This window comes from Chrysemys picta, chromosome 1, assembly GCF_011386835.1.
Source record: "Chrysemys picta bellii isolate R12L10 chromosome 1, ASM1138683v2, whole genome shotgun sequence".
Taxonomy (NCBI): domain Eukaryota; kingdom Metazoa; phylum Chordata; order Testudines; family Emydidae; genus Chrysemys; species Chrysemys picta.
This window is the reverse complement of record NC_088791.1, coordinates 21,163,325-21,181,280: the sequence shown is the minus strand read 5'-3', so window position 1 is coordinate 21,181,280 and position 17,956 is coordinate 21,163,325. Positions and strand designations below refer to the sequence as shown.

General features: G+C 42.9%; 1 protein-coding gene across 5 annotated transcripts in view; it reads right to left on the bottom strand.

Moving 5' to 3' along the window:
- The window catches only part of PCLO (piccolo presynaptic cytomatrix protein), a 522,605-nt gene that overhangs the window by 241,940 nt on the left and 262,709 nt on the right, over positions 1–17,956 (bottom strand). For all 5 annotated transcript variants that reach the window (XM_042859416.2, XM_042859418.2, XM_042859417.2 and 2 more), the window contains exons 5-6: positions 12,430–17,572; positions 10,047–12,061 (exon numbers count right to left, since the gene is read on the bottom strand). In XM_042859416.2, coding sequence (XP_042715350.2) covers positions 10,047–12,061; positions 12,430–17,572 — 7,158 coding nt within the window. The remainder of the gene's footprint in view (positions 1–10,046; positions 12,062–12,429; positions 17,573–17,956) is intronic.

Genomic DNA, 17,956 nt, shown 5'->3' with positions numbered 1-17,956 from the left:
CAGAGAATTATTAATATCCTCCTGGGCTTTTCTATTGCACTCACCTCAAACTAGCATAATTCTTTATGAACATTAATGTATTTATCTTCATAATACCCCTGAGAGGTGAGATGGTATTATTATTCATTTTACTCATGGGGAATGAAGGCACAGCATTTAAAGACAAAATTGTTTAAAAATGTCAACTGATTTTGGGTGTCCAAGCTGAGAAACTGAGGACCTGATTTCCCAGAGAGTCCAGCATTTGGTAGCACTTTATTTGTTCAATGACAGCTCCCATTGGCCTCATTTGCAGTTGTGAGGGCTCAGCACATTGGCAAATCAGACCCCAAATGTCTCAGGTTGGGTACCCAGAAAAAAGAAGTACATGCAATTAGTGGCCACCAGTGAAATTTTTAACTTATGTGACTTGCCCAGCATCACACAGGAACTTTGTGGCAGTGGAAGGGATAAAATCCAATAATCCCGGGCAGCCTTCAGCTTCCTTGAGTGTGAGACTATCCTGTTTCTTCCAGTAGTGCCCAGCCTCATTCAGCACATACCTTCCAACTTCTGCCACAGATGAAGCAAGGGTCCTGAAGATTCCAGCCTCATTCACTGCACAACCCTAATTCATCCCCAGAGCAGAGTACATTATGTCCAGTGAGTGAGGCAGAAGTCCTATGTAAAAATAGTATGTGACCATTTAACACTATATCCTAATGCATATGTGCAAGGTGTTGAATTAACGTAGAGATTTTTAGTGCAATTTCCTATTTAAACAAACAAACAAACAAAAAAAACTTTACATTTGAAAAAAAAAAAAAAACCCTCAAACATCTCAACAGGTGGAACCATATTGACCACCTATATGGGACATCAGCAGGATTGGGATCATCCACCATGCAGGCTCTCTTCTATGTGAACTAATAAGTAATTGAATGTGGATGTGGGGGATGGAGACACAAATTTTGCAAGTGGGTTTCTCAGGTATTTTCTAGAAAACAAAGACCCAGAAATAATGGGTTAAATTCCAGGTTCTCTAATGGCTATAGCATGTAAAATGGTGGCTTTCCTGTGGGCTGGACAGCCAGGGGCTAAGCCAACTCTGATTGCATGATGAGTCCCACCTGAGGTGATCTCAGAGTAAAAGGTAGCAGGCAACTGCAGGAAGCTGCAGAATATGCTAGGGGTGAGTGGGTGGTTGAGTGTAATTGAGACTGTCAGGCTTCCTGCCTCTAACAGGAAGCAGAAGAAAGCTCTCCACAGAGGGAGGCCTGGGAGAGACCCCTGCCCAAGACTGACAGACAGAGCCTCAGGGGGTCTACATAACAGTAGCTTTCAGTATCTCTTCTACTTCTTACTTTGCTAGGGAAAGCCTAGTCTTATAAGTGCCCATCAGTGCATCCCTTCCTGATCACAGTGTAGTTCTCGGATTCCCTCTGATCCTGCTCCCTCTCCCCTCAGGAGCCAGCTGATGACCCATCAAATTCAACACCCCCTACCCGCCAAATGAGTAGTCCAGGTGGAGATACCATCCAGCAGTCCAAGCCTCTGTGTCTCTGTACACCCTGCAGCATATGTTCTTTTGGGCTTCAGCCAACATTATACCCTATCATACAATTTCACTAAACACACTTATTCTATAGCACAGTGTTTCTCAAACTGGGGTCGCCGCTTGTGTAGGGAAAGCCCCTGGCAGGCTGGGCCGGTTTGTTTACCTGCCCCGTCCGCAGGTCCGGCCGATCGCGGCTCCCACTGGGCGCGGTTCGCCGCAGCAGGCCAATGGGAGCTGCTGGAAGCGGCGGCCAGTAAGTCCCTCGGCCAGCAGCTCTCATTGGCCTGAAGCAACGAACCGCAGCCAGTGGGAGCCGCGATCGGCCGGACCTGCAGACGTGGCAGGTAAACAAACGGGCCCGGCCAGCCAGGGGCTTTCCCTGCACAAGCAGTGATCCCAGTTTGAGAAACACTGCTATAGCAACTCATATCACAGCATTTCAAGGTAACATAGTCACTTCTCCTTAGGGCCAAATGTCTTATTTCAAAGGAGTTAAGGGGCCACAATCAATTCTTTGGGGGGCAGATACTCTGTTCTATTCTGCATTGCAAAGGGGAACAGTTATGGAAATGATGCAGGAATCACTTGCTAATTTCTGTGGCTTCTGTTACGCAAGAGGTCAAATTAATGACAATAATGGTCCCTTCTGACCTTAAAATCTATAGTTAAGCAATATAGACATGTAACAGGGTGCTGGCCAGGAGGTCCTGAGGCAGGCCCCTGTTAGCCCAGCTCCAATTCAGAAGTATTAATTGGGGCTGGCTGGGTACGCCACGCCAATTGGTGGAACAGAAGCACCTGCAGGCCTTCTTAGCTGGGGGTTATATAAAGCTGGCAGGCTGGAAGGAAGGGGGGGAATGGATGGACGAACGGAAGGAAGAGCAAGGCAAGGGAGGAGCCACAGCCTGTGCATTCCTGCTGGCTAGAGAAGCTGGCTGTCCCCCAGGTTGCTGGTTTACAACTGTCTGTAACTACAAGGTGGTGGGAGCTGACACTGTTAATAAAAAAGCACTGATGATTGCAGTTAAAGAAGGTCTCTGGCTGATTGGTGCGAGGGCGAGCGAAGGGCCTCGTTACAAGACATAAGAACAAATGGATATAAATTGGCCATCAACAAATTAGATGAAAGTTTCTAACCACCAGAGGAGCGAAGTTCTGGAACAGCCTTCCAAGCGGAGCAGTGGTGTCAAAAAACCTAACTGGTTTCAAGACTGAGCTTGATAAGTTTATCAAGTTACGATGAGACATGCAACTGCTAGCAGCAAATATCTCCAACAGCTGGTGATGGGACACTAGATGCGGAGGCCTCTGAGTTATTACTGAGAATTCTTTCCTGGGTGTCTGGCTGGTGGGTCTTGCCCCCAGGCCAGATTGGCAGAGACCTGGGGGGGAGGGGCGGGACAGGCGGGACACATGTTTGCCTTTCTCTGCAGCATGGGGCATGGGTCACTTGCAGGTTTAAATGAGTGTAAATGGTGGATTCTCTGTAACTTTAAGTCTTTAAATCATGATTTGAGGACCTCAGTAACTCAGCCAGAGGTTATGGGTCTCTTACAGGAGTGGATGGGTGAGGTTTTGTAGCCTACAATGTGCAGAAGGTCAGACTAGATGATCATGATGGTCCCTTCTGGCCTTAAAGTCTATGCACCCATGAGAACTGGAAGTGTCTCACTCCCTATAGGGAGCATGTAAGGCTTGGAAAGTGGAAGTAGGCAGATTGCACTGTGCTCCAGATATTCCCAACTGATGTGTGATTCATGGGGAGGCTGGTTTAGCCTGTCCTGGGACCAGGGCCAGGATGGGGATAGGGCTGAGGTGAGATTCAGGGAGAGCTGTAACTGGTTGCTGGTTCTCAACTTCTTCTCTTTTTACCTGGCTAGGCAGAGGAGTGGAGCCATTCTTAGCAAAATGCTCATTTAGGCTCTCACACCCAGCAGGAAAGCAGGCAGTGGAGCAGTCAAAGCTACTCTCCTCCCTCTCATGTGATGAGGGAGGTGGCCAGCGTGGGGGCTGCTGAGCCTGTGCAGCAGGGAAAGGACACCAGATGCCCAGCGTGTCTCCATTTTACATCGGGGACTCCTGGGGAAAGTCAGAGGCAGTCAGAGATGCTGTGTGATTCAGACACTCCAGTTTAAAAGTGCTCAGGAATCAAGTTTTATTTATAATGAAATACAGATTTCCTTCTTCAGCCTTGAGGGCCAAATTTTAGAGCCTCAAGGGCCACACGTGGCTCTTGGATTACAGATTCAACAGCCCTGCCTTAGTCATGTAGTTACTTTAACATATTTTCTTCCAGCAGGTGAAAAAGATATTTGCAAAATCAAGATAATGTTCTATTAGGAAACATGTGTTCTGCTAAAGCTAAATGTCAGGAAATAAACTGCTGCAAAACCTAAATGATGGAGAGACTCATTTTTGCTTGTTTCAGTTTGGGTGTAAAAGCCTTTTGCATAGGTATAGTCTGTTCCCACTACTGACGACATCTCAGTTTGAAACACACATCATGTGGCCTACAGAGAGACATCTCTGGCAAAACAGACTTTAAAGAGCGCACCCATATAAACCTGGTCAATGACTAGACACAGGGTATGTCTACACTACAAAAAAAACCCTGTGGCAATGAGTCTCTGACTTGGGTTCATGCTATGGGGCTAAAAATAGCAGTGTGAATGTTCCCGATCAGGCTGAAGCTGGAGCTCTGAGACCCATTCCCCTCACTAGGTCTCAGAACTTGAGCTCCAGTCCAAGCGGAATGTCTACACTGCTGTTTTGAGCCATGTAACTTAAGCCCGAGTCAGTCGACCCAGACTCTGAGACTCACTGCCATGGGGTTTTTTTGCACTGTAGACACACCCACAGACCAACACGCACATACACACATGTAGCTTGCAGAATGCAATGAAAGATCACTTCTAATTTACCATCTCCTGATTTTGCTTTTAGCTCTGCCGTTTTCCCTGCTGCACATCAGGACTCAGACCAAGTTTTGTTGTGCATATAAATTCTTTGAACTAAGGTGTTTTGAGAGACGACTCTGACTCCCTTCTCCTGTACCCTTTAAATAAGGGCATTTTCTGAATACCCCTCACGTAACACACTCCTGTGTGCATTTATTATTTATTATTATTATTATTATTTGCATTATTGCAGCACCTAAGAGCCCTTGTCATGGACAAGGACCCCATTGTGCTAGGTGTTGTACAAACACAGAACAAAAACATAGCCCAGGTCCCCAAAAAGCTTCTGCTACAAGCAAAATATGTCAGCTTGCATGTTTAAATTAGGATAAACTTGAAGTGGTGCAGTACTTAAATCCAAATGCAGTGGGATCCATGATACGTTAGCATAACATAACACAAACTGGCAGCTAAGGAATTGTGGCAATATGTGTATGCTAACTTGCAGGAGGGCCCTTTGAGTATGAAAGATAACTACAGTTTTTACACCAATGAAAGAAGCATTGGGAAAACAATAATTCCTCCCTGTGCTTCTGAGATGTTAGAGCCCTAGGGCTAGATCCTCAGCTGGTATCAATCAGCTTAGCCCCATTGGAATTTTTATTTGTCTAGGCCTTCTTGAACCAAACTCAGCCTAGTGTATCATTTATATCACAAACAGCCAGGGCCACTCCTCCCCAGCACCCCCTGATCCAAAACTGTGCAAGGAAGATGCCCTCTCTGGGGGTATCAGCACCTAACCCCCTACTTCCAGCCACATGGGCTTGGGGAAACAAACCGCAGGGAGGAGCCAGCCAAAGACTGAAGCTGAAAGAGTAGTTGCAGGAGCTGCTTAAGCAAAGACGTTCAGATGCTGATGATGTCATCAGGTCGCTTTCTGTAGTTTTCACACTGGACATTCTCTCCCCTGTGCTGATTGGCTGCTGTTCCAATTTTGCTACACCTTCCATCTTGCTAATCTCCACCTAACATAACCCCACCAAAGGATTTAAGTAACAAAATAAAATAAAATAACATGGAACTAACATGATGTTTGGCATCATCACATTGTTCACTCTGCTGGTGTGTTCTACCCTTCTCCCACCCTGTGTATGCCGGGTCTATTTAGACTGTATGCTCTTTGGGGCAGGGACTGTCTACTTCCATATGGCTGCTTATATATATTGCCTAGCACAATGGGGCCCCATTCTCAGTTGGCATCTAGGCACTAAAGTAATAGACATGATAAATATTAATTAAAAATAACATACTCCATATCCATTAATTCACTGTATATTTTCAAACTCTAATATTTAAGACCCTTTTAGAGACAAACTTCATTATTCAGGTTACATACAACTTTTTACGAAGTGCATAAGACCCACATTCCTCTTTATCCAAATTGATAAATCAATGCCAATTGTATCTATTTATAGAAATAAGTGTGCCTTGATCTGCATACTCAATAATAGTTCTCTGTATTCCCTGTGAGCTTAATCTAATCATTCCTATTAAGGACACTATCTAAAGCCTGCTGTGATTAGAATATGCAACATTCTGCTGTGAAGCCTCTGTTAATAATACAATGTAATTTCTACAGCTTCCCACTCCGTAGAAAGCAACAGAGGGTCCTGTGGCACCTTTGAGACTAACAGAAGTACTGGGAGCATAAGCTTTCGTGGGTAAGAACCTCACTCCACTCCGTAGAGGTGCTTGGAGAGGGGCACAACAGCAACATTCATGCAATAAAAACAAAATGCAATAAAACACCCTCATATAACTAGGGGCATCTAACAAGACAAAAGGGGAGATGGAAAGCATGTATATAAGGGGCCAACACTGCTTATTCAAGATCATGTTGGAGGAGGGAGGAGCTTAAACGTGATGTTTGAATGTGATACGAGACAGATTAAGGACAGATGTGAAGAGGAAGACAAGAGCCACTCTCCCCAGCACAGGACAGCAGGCAGCACAGCACCCATAATAGCGAAAGAATAATCCTCTGACAATTCAAGCTAGATTATGGCTTAATTAACCCGCAGCTGTGAGTTGGGGGTGTCCTGTCCCATGAGCTCCAGAGATGCACTGTCCTTCCAGGACCTGCTCCAAGCCTATAGGGGAAGTGCAATCTGCTCCTTCCTTTGCTCCCCACAGTGTGCTGGTCCCACTTCAGGAGACGATGTGGGGGCAGGAGGGTTGGGGAGGTGGATAAAAGGGGAGGCAGTGCCATGAGCACACCACTTTTCTTCCCCCTTTTCAGAGTCCTTCAGGGAGTGCACAGGGAACACCTGTTATTGTGTTATTGTTACACCTGCATGGAAACATGGTAAGTGACCACCCTGGCTTAACCAGGAGACCTTTAATGACCTGAAATTAAAAAAAAAAAACAGCCATACAAAAGTGGAAGTTAGGTCAAATTATGAAGGATGAATATATAAAAACAACAACAACACAAGCATGCTGGGACAAAACTAGGAAGGCCAAGGCAAAAAAATGAGATTAAACTGGCTAGGGACATAAAGGGTAACATGAAAACATTTTACAAATACAGAAACAAGAGAAGACCAAGGACATGGTAGGCCTATTACTCAATGAGGAGGGCAAGACAATAACAGAAAATGTAGCAATGGCCGAAGTGTTAAATGCCTTCTTTGTTTCAGTTTTCACCAAAAAAGTTAGCAGTAATTGGATTACTAACACAGTGAACATCAGTGTAAATGGGGTAGGTTCTGAGGCTTAAATAGGAAAAGAACAAGTTAAGAATTACTTACACCAGTTAGATTCTTCAAGTGGGCAGGATGTGATGAAATTTACCCTAGAAGACTTAAAAAACTGGTTGAAGAGTTCTCTGAGACATTAGTGATTATCTCTGAGAACTCATGGAGGACAAGAAAGATCCAAGAGGACTGGAAAAGTGATAATATAGTACCTAGCCATAAAAAAGGGAAATGAGGACAACCCAGGGAATTACTGACCAGTCAGTTTAACCTTGGCACCTAGAAAGATAAGAGAACAAATCACTGGACAATCAATTTGTAAGCATCTAGAAGAAAATAAGGTGGTAAATAAAAGTCAACATGGATGTGATTTAAGTAGATGTGATATATCTCAACTTCAGTAAGGCTTTTGATACTGTCTCACATGACCTTCTCATAAACAAACTAGGGAAATATAGCCTAGAGGAGCCTACTATAAGGTGGGTGCACAACTGGTTAGAAAAGAGAACTTAGACAGTTATCAATGATTCACAGTCAAGATGGAAAGGTATATTGAGCTGGATCCCATGGGATCTATCCTGGCTATGGTTCTATTCAATATCTTCATGAATGATTTGGATAATGGTGTAGAGAGTACACTCATAAAGTTTGCGGACAATACCAAGCTGGGAGGGATTGCAAGTGCTTTGTAGGATAGGATTAGAATCCAAAATGATCTGGACAAACTGGAGAAATGGTCTGAAATAAATAGAATGCAATTCAATCAGCATAAATGCAAAGTATTACACTTAGAAAGGAATAATCAACTGCACAAATACAAAATGGGAACTGACTGCCTAGGAAGCAGTATTGCAGAAGAGATCTGGGGATTATCATGGATCACAAACTAAATATGGGTCAACAATGTAATACTGTTGCAAAAAAGGGCAAACTTCTTTCTGGGATGAATTAGCAGAAGTATTGTAAGCAATACACAAGAAGTAATTCTTCCACTCTACTCAGCACTGATAAAGCCTCAACTGGAGTACGTTGTCCAGTTCTGGGTGCCACACTTCGGGAAACGTGCTGACAAATTGGAGCTAGTCCAGAGGAGAGCAACAAAAATGTTTAAAGGTCTAGAAAATATGACCTATGAGGAAAGATTGAAAAACAAATGGATTTGTTTAGTCTGGAGAAGGAGGGACATGATAACAGTCTTCTAGTATGTAAAAGGGTGATAAATTGTCCTTCTTAATCACTGAGGGCAGGAGAAGAAGTAATGGGCTTAAATTGAAATGGGCTTAAAGCAACGGAGAGTTAGGTTAGACATTAGGCAAAACTTCCTAACTGTAAGGGTAGTTAAGCACGGAACAAATTACTTAGGGAGGTTTGGATTTGCTGTCATTGGAGGTTTTTAAGAACAGGTTAGACGAACACCTGTCAGGGATGATCTAGATTATACTCAGTCCTGCATCAGTGCAGGGGACTGGGCTAGATGCCCGGTCAAAGTCCCTTCCAGTCCTATATTTCTATGTTTCTGTGTTGGTGCAGGAGTCGCACACAATCTGGATCTTGGAGGGTGGGAGTAGATAGCCTGAAATTGGAAAACATGACACACATGCAAACATAGAGGCAGGAGAGAAACACTCATTATTCGAGCCCATGCCATATCCTGGAACCACTCACACGTCCAACATAGCTAAACACAGAAGAAAAACACAGAATATTAATAGAGAAACCAGAGTGAGGTCTCCCACTGGCCTTTTACGACTAAACAACAGCACATTCAAATGAACAAAGGATACACCCACACACAAATGGAACAATTGGGAATATACTAAATGATGCAAAGAGTCCTGCGGCACCTTATAGACTAACAGACATATTGGAGCATGAGCTTTTGTGGGTGAATACCCACTTCGTGGCTACATGCATCCGACAAAGTGGGTATTCACCCACGAAAGCTCATGCTCCAATACGTCTGTTAGTCTATAAGGTGCCACAGGACTCTTTGCTGCTTTTACAGATCCAGACTAACACGGCTACCCCTCTGATACTTGATACTAAATGATGACTCTCTCCTCCTTCTCAAATAATAAAAAGAATACAGGCTTGATTCTCAGCCAGCAGCATGTTTCATTTCCCAGGGAATGCTCCACAAATTATACACTGATTTCCTGGGGTGGGAAAGTCTCTTGTTATTTCAAATTGACCCCCATGGCCAATAAGAAGCAGCACTGAACACATAGGTGACTCCCACCTACTTCTCCTTATCCAAAAAGATGGTAGCTGTGATATGAGACTTCTAGGAATGGGGAGTGGTCAAACAAGTACAAATTGAGAGAACAAGGAGAATCCTTACTTAATTGAGAACTCCAGGGAGAAATTCTCCTTTTCCAATGGAGACAAAAAGGATAGTTCAACCAGCCAGAAGTAAGTCTGGGGTTATTGGTACCTTGAAAGGCACATGCATTCAGCACCTTAGTGTATCTGCATTCCACACTATAGCATAGGAACTTGGTGGGGAAAAAAGGATCCTTGTTAGAATGCATGTGAATGTAGTTCACTGAAAAAAATGTTGGTAGTAACCTTAGCATCCAAAATTGTAAGTACCCGCTTAGTTTTAGGTGATACCATGGTGTGTCTTTTAATACCTCATTGAGAAAATAATGTGGGTCTCTCTTCATTTTCCAATATAAGCAATGAAACAAATAATCACCGCAACAAGCTTCTGACACATCATGGTACTTTTTCAGCATGATGTATAAACAATTTTTGTGAACAGATCCTGTTAATGAGTGAAACATCCCTCATGTTGCATAAAAAGTGAACCTCACAGTTTTGATGTTAAAGAAAGAAAAAACAAACAATTCTTACCACAAATCCCTCAGTGTACTGAAACTGAGATCTGGAAGTGTCTTCTGCTGTTGGACTCAAGGGCTTAGGATCCGACATAGAGCGCTGCATCATCTTTGCAGATTTTGGGCTCGGTGGAGGACCCTTGGCAATATCAGCATGTAGCATCTTCTGAGGGCTGATGTCATCAGTGATGGATTTTTCATAGGGTACAAAGGCAGATTCTATAACTTTGCTTGGTGAAACAGGTGAAATGGGTGAATATAGAACTTTGGGAGATTTAGGAGGGGAAGGGACTACCTGTAGTGTGGAATCTGCACGAAGATGAGATGAATAGCCTATTTCTAATGGTGTTGGACGCTTTCTATCTTTCTGTGGAGACGTGGCTGTCAAGTACTGGGGACTCTGTGTATCTGAGTCTGTTTCTGTTTGACATCCCAAACTTTCTCCTTTGTATGTCTTCTCTGGAGCTGAAATATGTTTAATGATTTCAACTTTAGCATCCAGCCTGGCCCTTATTGAAGGTGTTCTTATCGTCCCTACAGGTTCTGTCTGTACAGAAATCTCTGCCACTGTCTGAACTGCAATGCTAGAAACTTTGGAAAATGGCTTAGCCTTGTCTACCTCAGTGGTACCCTCGTTATATTTCCCAACACGAGACTTTCTTCTTGATCTGTTAGAAAGATCCCATTCATCTTGATCTTCATCATCTGTCTGAACACTTGTGTCAACGCTCTTCTTAGTTCTCCTTCTCCTGTTTGTGTAACTTCTGTCTGCACCATCTTCATCATCGGTTTGTACTCCACTGTCCACTATTTTTTTAAAACAACTGGGCTCTTTTTCCAGAGTCTCATCAAGCTTGTCATACTGACCACGCAATTTTGGCATGGAGCTCCTCTTTTTCAGTTGTTTCTCCTCTCTCATATCCATGTCCTTAAGAGACATTTCTGAAACAGAGCTTAGCATACCAGGCCTAGATATATATTGGGTAATACCATCTGACTGAACTGTGTACCATGTTTGGCTTTGTGGAATTTCAATGCCCAGCACAGTGGAAGCTGTGGTGGCTGGGTCATCGCTAGTCCAAAACTGGCCATTTTCTGTAGCAGCATACTGCCCTTCCAGAAGGGCTTGGTCTGTGCTTGTTTGTGGAGAGACAGTTCCAGAAGGGTCATAATTATACTGATATATCTGGCGAATTTTTTGCTCTTCCAGCTGCTGATGAAGCTGCTGTTGAAGTTGTTGAAATTGTTCAAGCTGTAATTGCTGCTGGGCTAAGGTTTCCTGCCGCATCATGAATTGAGCTTGTCGCTCCTCTTCTTGCTGAAATAAGAGATGGTGTTTCATGGATTGCAACTCCTCAAGTTTTTTTTGGACCATTAACTTTTCTTGTTCTCTAAACCTTTGGATTTCCTGACGTTCCCACTCTAGTTCCTCTGCAAAGCGCTGCTGCTTAAGTTTCTCAAGCTCAAGCAGTTCACGCTGCAAGTCAAGCTGCTGCTGTTTGTCTTCTTCAGGGGCAATGAGAAGTGCAACTTCATCTTCAAGTACATCTGTAAAAGCTCCAGAAGCTATAGTTAAAGCAGGCATCAGGTTAGTTGGCTCAGTGGTAATAGTTTCTATAGTGCCAGGCTGCAACCCTGTGTCAATATCAATGCCAGTAACTGCATTGTCTTTTTCAGCTGCCACTGTTGTCAAGAAACTGTATGATCTTGGAAGTGGCTGATTCTGTTGCAAGGTTGATAATGAGGACACTGAGTCAATTGTTTGGACAGCAGATAAATCTCTGACAGTTGTACTGAAAATAGAACCAGGCTGTGTAGTTATGGCAAATGTGGCTGGGATCGGAGTTGCAACCGAGGAATAAACGACACCATTAGAGGATCTTAACACACTTCCAACACCATATTGGGATCCCAGAGATGGTACTATTCTTGCTTGGGAATACTGTGGTGCACTAATTCCGATGCCTGAAATCACCTGCCGAGTCTCTGGATAAGGACCAGTGGTCTTGCTTGAGTAATCCATTACCTCACCTGAAATTATAGGGCAGAGTTATAGTCCAGTCCCCAAAAGGAATGCTGCTTTGTGGATTCTGAAAGCCATCCCATCTTGATGAATTAAACAGGGGTGGGGAACTGCATGCAAATCTTCAGGTTAATGATCTACTTTAGACGTGAAGAAAAAAGCATTGCTGAACATGCAGGCACATGCAGGACCTCTGTGCAAAACACATATGTAAAATGAAGAAATAAAATACATGTGTAATCCAGAATAATTTGTCACACTGTCCAACAGAAAACATAACAACAGGAGGAAAAATAAAAAAAAAATTATCCTGATATGAGATGAGGAACACCACAATTATATTTCAAAGAAAGATCTGCTGCTGTTTCATACTGACCTGTAGTGACTCTTCCAGAAGTTAGATCTACTGCTGCATCTGTTGCCCCAACTCGATAATCAAAGCTATTCTTGCTTTTGTACACAAAAAGACCAGCTTCTGATAAATTAGTGTCAGACATGGATGGTTTCATACCTCCAAATCCTCTGTACCCATATGGCCCTGAGCGATCATACTGATAATGGTCATCTCTGTAACCAAACCGATCTTCAGGCAGTGTGGTTGGAGGCTGCTGTGCTGTACAGCTACTGCCAAATGGTAATTTATAAACCACATCACAACAAACAGCTCTTCTCCCTGCAGTCAGATCAACAGGCTTTTCATCTTCTTCTATTACACTGGTGACAACTCCTGAAGTAACTTCATCCACTGTCACCACTGTTCTGTGGGATTTTGTGGTGCTAAGGTCAACTGCTCCACTCTCTATTAGCTCCTGGGATGTGGAGACATCAGTCCAACCATTTGTCATACCAACAGGAGGTACAGTAACAGGCACTGCAGTAGCCCATGACAATGCATGTGTTGAAGTACCCAGGGATAAGTTTATTGGCACTTCATCTCTACCTGCAGAGAATGCCTGGCTGCCTGTTACTCTGTATGCAGGCTCAAAATGTTTTGATGTTGTCAGCTGCAGTGGTGTTGTCATTGCATGCCCCTGATCTACAAGGCTCTCTGTACTTGATGTGTAACTTACAGTAGCTGTGCAGGTCATTATTGTTACTGTTTCTGAGACTAGTGCTAGAGAGGGTTCTGCAGCTGACACAGTGCTAAGATTTATGATAGCTGGTTGGACTGCACTTACTGGCCGCCCACATATATCACTTGCCATAGTTTGTCTTCTCACATCCATGGGAACAGCAGACAGATCCATACAGCTGTCTGTCATTTCAATATCCATTTTATCCATTTTAGTTAAAGTACGAAGGTCAATAACATCACCAAACAGATGGAATCTTCCATTCTCTCTACACCGGGGTTGCTCACCTATTTGTGTTGGCTCTGGAGGTATAGTAATGGAGACATTACCTAAACCAACAGTGGGAACTGAGCTTTTAACCACAGATACTGTGGTCTTGGTCACCTCTGTTGTTATTAACTGTGTTACCGAACTAGGGACTGTTTCAAAAGTTGATTGTGCTGTGACAGGAACAGTGGCAAGCGTTTGCAAAGCACCTGAAACATACATGCTGTGATCTCCCATACTTTGAATCTCCATGGCTTTCATAGATGGAATAAACAGAGGCTGCACATTTTGGGGAAGCTGTTCCTTAGAGGATGACCCGAAAGGCCAACTGGTAATAGCTTGACTAGTTATAGACTCTGTGGGAGTTCCAGGTTCAGAGGGCAATGTGATAACAACATAGGTTTCCTGCGAGGGTTTGGTCAGCCTTGGTGAAGATTTATTAGAGTGTGGAGACAAAGGGGATGTAGGGGATGTCAACTTGCACTCTGCTGAAGAGACCAAATTCAAAGTCATACTTTTCAATGACAAACCTGTTGGTTTTGACTGACCTGTTGGTTTTGGCTGTTTCTCTGCTGGCTGATGAGCAGCTGTTGGGAGCTGAGGAATTGCTGGCTTAGGAGCAATTGGAGGCTTAGTTACCTCAACGGGCCTGTGACTGAACACAAGCCCCGCTGGAATTAAGGATGGCTTGGGTGGCACAGGAGGTGGTGTCGGGGTGTATATTTTTTGGGCAGATGCCATGTTGTTCTTTAACACCTCTGTGGCCTCTATGGCTACAACACTAGTAAATGAAGGTGCTACTGCAGGAGCTGTTGTCACTGGAGCCTTAACCTGTGGCTTCTTTTTGGGATAAATAGCTGGCTTTGGTGGAGTAGGTGGGGGTAATGGTAGGGGAGGTGGAGGTGGTGGAGGTGGAGGAGGAGGGGGTGGAGGTGGTGGAGATGGTTGGGTTGAAGAATCCAAAGGAGAGCTTCTAAAAAATGAGAATACTTTGGATGTTACAGTAGGAACTGAAGAAGCAATAGATGGTAATGCAGATATAGTGCTGGTCTTAGTTGTAACATGGGTAGTAGATACAGAGCATGTGACTGGGGCTGGCTCTGAGGTTACACACACAAGAGGTAGGTCAGATGCTGCCTCAGCCAAGTTAATCCTTGTCATGTCAAACTCAGCTCCTTTGTGTACATCCTCAGAAAGTACTTTAGCAATACCAGCATCAGCTGTACTTTTAATTTTTCTGGCTGTGTCTTTTTCTGGTTTGGGTGAATCAAAGGTAGCGAAGTCAGAAGTATATTGCTTGGGTTTTATAGCCATAGGTGTGACGACAGAAGGTGCATCTTCAGGCAAAGAAATTACACCACGATCCACACTTGCCATATCTGTGGATACAACTGTCTTTTTAGGGAGAACAGTAACAGGTTCATAAGGTGTGCTTATTTCAGAATATTCTTTTGTGAAACTTAAGGGAACTTGAACTATTGTGCCAATACCTTCAGGATGTACTAATTTACCTACAACATCTGCTATGTCTACATAACCTGCAGTTGTGCTATCTATTCCAGTAATAGGTGATGAGCTATCAGTGGTACAAATTGAAGACGTAGATGATGTAAGAGAAGGTGTATCGTAAGGTAAAACTGATGTCGCACTTTCTGATGCCTCAGAGTAGGTCAACATTGACGTTTCGTGAGAAATGATTTCCTGAACTTCTCTGGCATAATCTGTTAGGTATTCATCTTCTATTTCTTCTGTAGTAAAGTGCTGAGTTATTTTAACATCTGGAATAGAAAGCACTGTGCTGCTGACTGAAGCTGTATCTGAAACTGTCTGAGGAGCACTTGAAGCTAAAGATTCACCATCCCCTATATCTCCAACTATAAATACGTTTGTATCTGGTGCAGGAATTAAATCAGATGTCGGCTGAGTTGGACTGGAGCCTGGCGTTAGCTGCATTCTTTGTCGTTTCATAAGTTCCTCATAAGCAGCATCTGCATCTAACAACTGCTTTTCCTCAGTGGTGGAAGTTACAACACTGTCAAGTACAACTATCTCATGACTTTCTGGTATAATGTAAGAACTAGACACAATGTCTTCTTGAGGCACAATTGAATGCAAAGGCTCTACACTGTAATAGTCTCTCTGTCGATCTACAATTTTCTGCATAGTTTCTTCATAAATCTGATCTGGAGGTTTTATTTTTTTCTCTCTCCCTCTCTGCTGAATAAATTCACTACTTTCATCTTGTCTCATTACAAGATTAGCATCAATAGTTCCATTATATGTGTCCTCTACTAAAGATTCATAAATATAATCCTCTATTAACATGCCACCATATAAAGAGTCTTTTTCAAACACTTCTTTTTCATTTGCACTTTGAAATAGTTTGGATTTATGGGATTTGTGCATCATTTCCTCATATACCTCTTCAGCACTTTTTAATGTTTTTTGGCTACTTTCTTCTTTTAGGACCCCAACAGGTTGTTCATCTGTTGGAGAATATAAAGAGACAGCTGTAGGCAACTTATAAACCTTTTGCACTTCTATTATTTTTTCTGGACTGATTTCAAATCCTTCAGGATCTGACTCAATACTTGGTGAATATTCAGAACAGGAAGATCGGTGCAGCTCCTCCATTTCTGCTGCCTGTCGTAATTCTTCTGTTGGAGATGCATCTTCAATAGGAGAAAGATTACTTGGTGGGGTCTTTGGACGTTCCCGTCTTCTCTGTGCTCTTAGTTCATCTTTGTCTTTCTTAGATTTTTTGCTAGAACTCTTTCTTTGCTGCTGTTCTAATTCACGTTGTTTCTCTTGTTCCTTTAGCAGCTCTTCTTCCTCCCTTAGCTCCTCTTCTTCTGAAGAGTCTTCAATGGTTGGAAGAAGAGGACCGTGTGACCGGTGTCTGGCTTTGCGCTGCTGTTTGCCTTCTCCTCCCATTTTTTTGTGACTAGGACTGCTGTCACTATCTTCATCGAGAGATGACACAGATGTGGGAGATGTACCTGGAGTAAAACTGGAGGCATGCAAACTAGAAGATCCTTCTCCCCTGGATCTGTCTTCTGGTGAATCTGTAAGACTCTCCATCTCTAGCTCTGGCTCTTCATCAAAATATAAGCTACCCTTCTGTGGTTCAGATTCCTCAGAATATGTATTTGTTATTGTGCTGTTGAGTTCTATTGTTTTGAAACGTCTAAGGCCTCCACCTCCTCCAGTTACAGTGAGTTCTTCACTGTCTTGACTTTTGGTTTCCCTATATTTTGGTTCTGGGCTTTCATCAAAAGTTTCATCATCATCATCATCATCATCGTGCCATGAGTGACGTCTTCCAGCATCCTCATCATAGCTTGTGCTACTTTTCCGCATCATCCTTCTATGTTTTCCAGCTGTCCCTTTAGCTTTGACTTTCACTTCTTCCTTCTTTTGGCTTTCAATTACACTGATTTCTTTAAGCTGGTTCCTAATGAATTCATCATCTTCAGAAGCTGAGGCATCTTCATCAGCACTCATTTCTATAATCTGTTTTCGAATGAAGTCTTCATCATCACCTGATCCTAGACTGTCTTCTCGTTTGTACTCATCGCTACTTGAAGAGCCAACACTAGTTCGTCTTTTTCTTCTTGGGACAGGTGAATTTTCACTCTCACTGCTGTCTTCTACAGAATCATAGCGTTGCCTTCTTGTTGATATATCATCTACTGCATCTGCCTTTTCCTTATAGTCTTTCTGAGTTGGAACACTTTGTTTTCCATCTTCTTCAAGACCTTCTTCATCTTCTTCTTGAATGTCTTCCAGATCCTCCTCATCTGAACTGTAAGGTTCTGGAGTCATTGGCAAAGGCTTTGTTCTATGTGGATCTTTTGTCTGTTCGCCATATATACCATAAAGATCTTTGGTCTTCCCAGACTCTTCCTCAGCAAGTGTACTTGCCCGAGCTTCCAAAATTGATAGAACGGTACTTTCCAACTTGGCAAGATCTGAGGGGCTTGAAGGACTGCCTTCTTGCGAAAAAGTATCTTTTTTAGAAAGTTCCTTGAGTAAATCTTTTTCATCACTGGGGATAAGACTTGGAATTTCACCAAGTGAACTTGATATCCCATCAGAAGAATACCCAGTGTCACTCAGACCTTGTGGACTTCTCTGTTGCTGAGAGATTGATGTGTCTGATTTGTCAACCTCCTGCTCCTAGAAAATAAATATGTATATATATATCAATTCTTAATGTCACCAGGCAATTACATACAAGGCTTTTTCTCAAAGAAGAGTTAATGTCCCCAATGAAACATTATGATAAGAAGTATTTTAAACCAGAAGATCAAACCATAAATTAATGAAACACTAATTTTAGTAGGCAAAGCTCTTAAAACATCTAAAAAAAGATCCTCAAATTATGAGGTTTTTTCAATTTAATCTAATTATGCTTTGCATGACAGTTCACACAGGCAACTGATTTAATCATGTTAGGCGCTTAATGATCTTTTATTTTTAAACATAAATAAATACTGTAGTCCTCTATCTTTCAGAACACTTTCTAATTATAGTCTGTTGCACAGTAGTAGATGATCAATG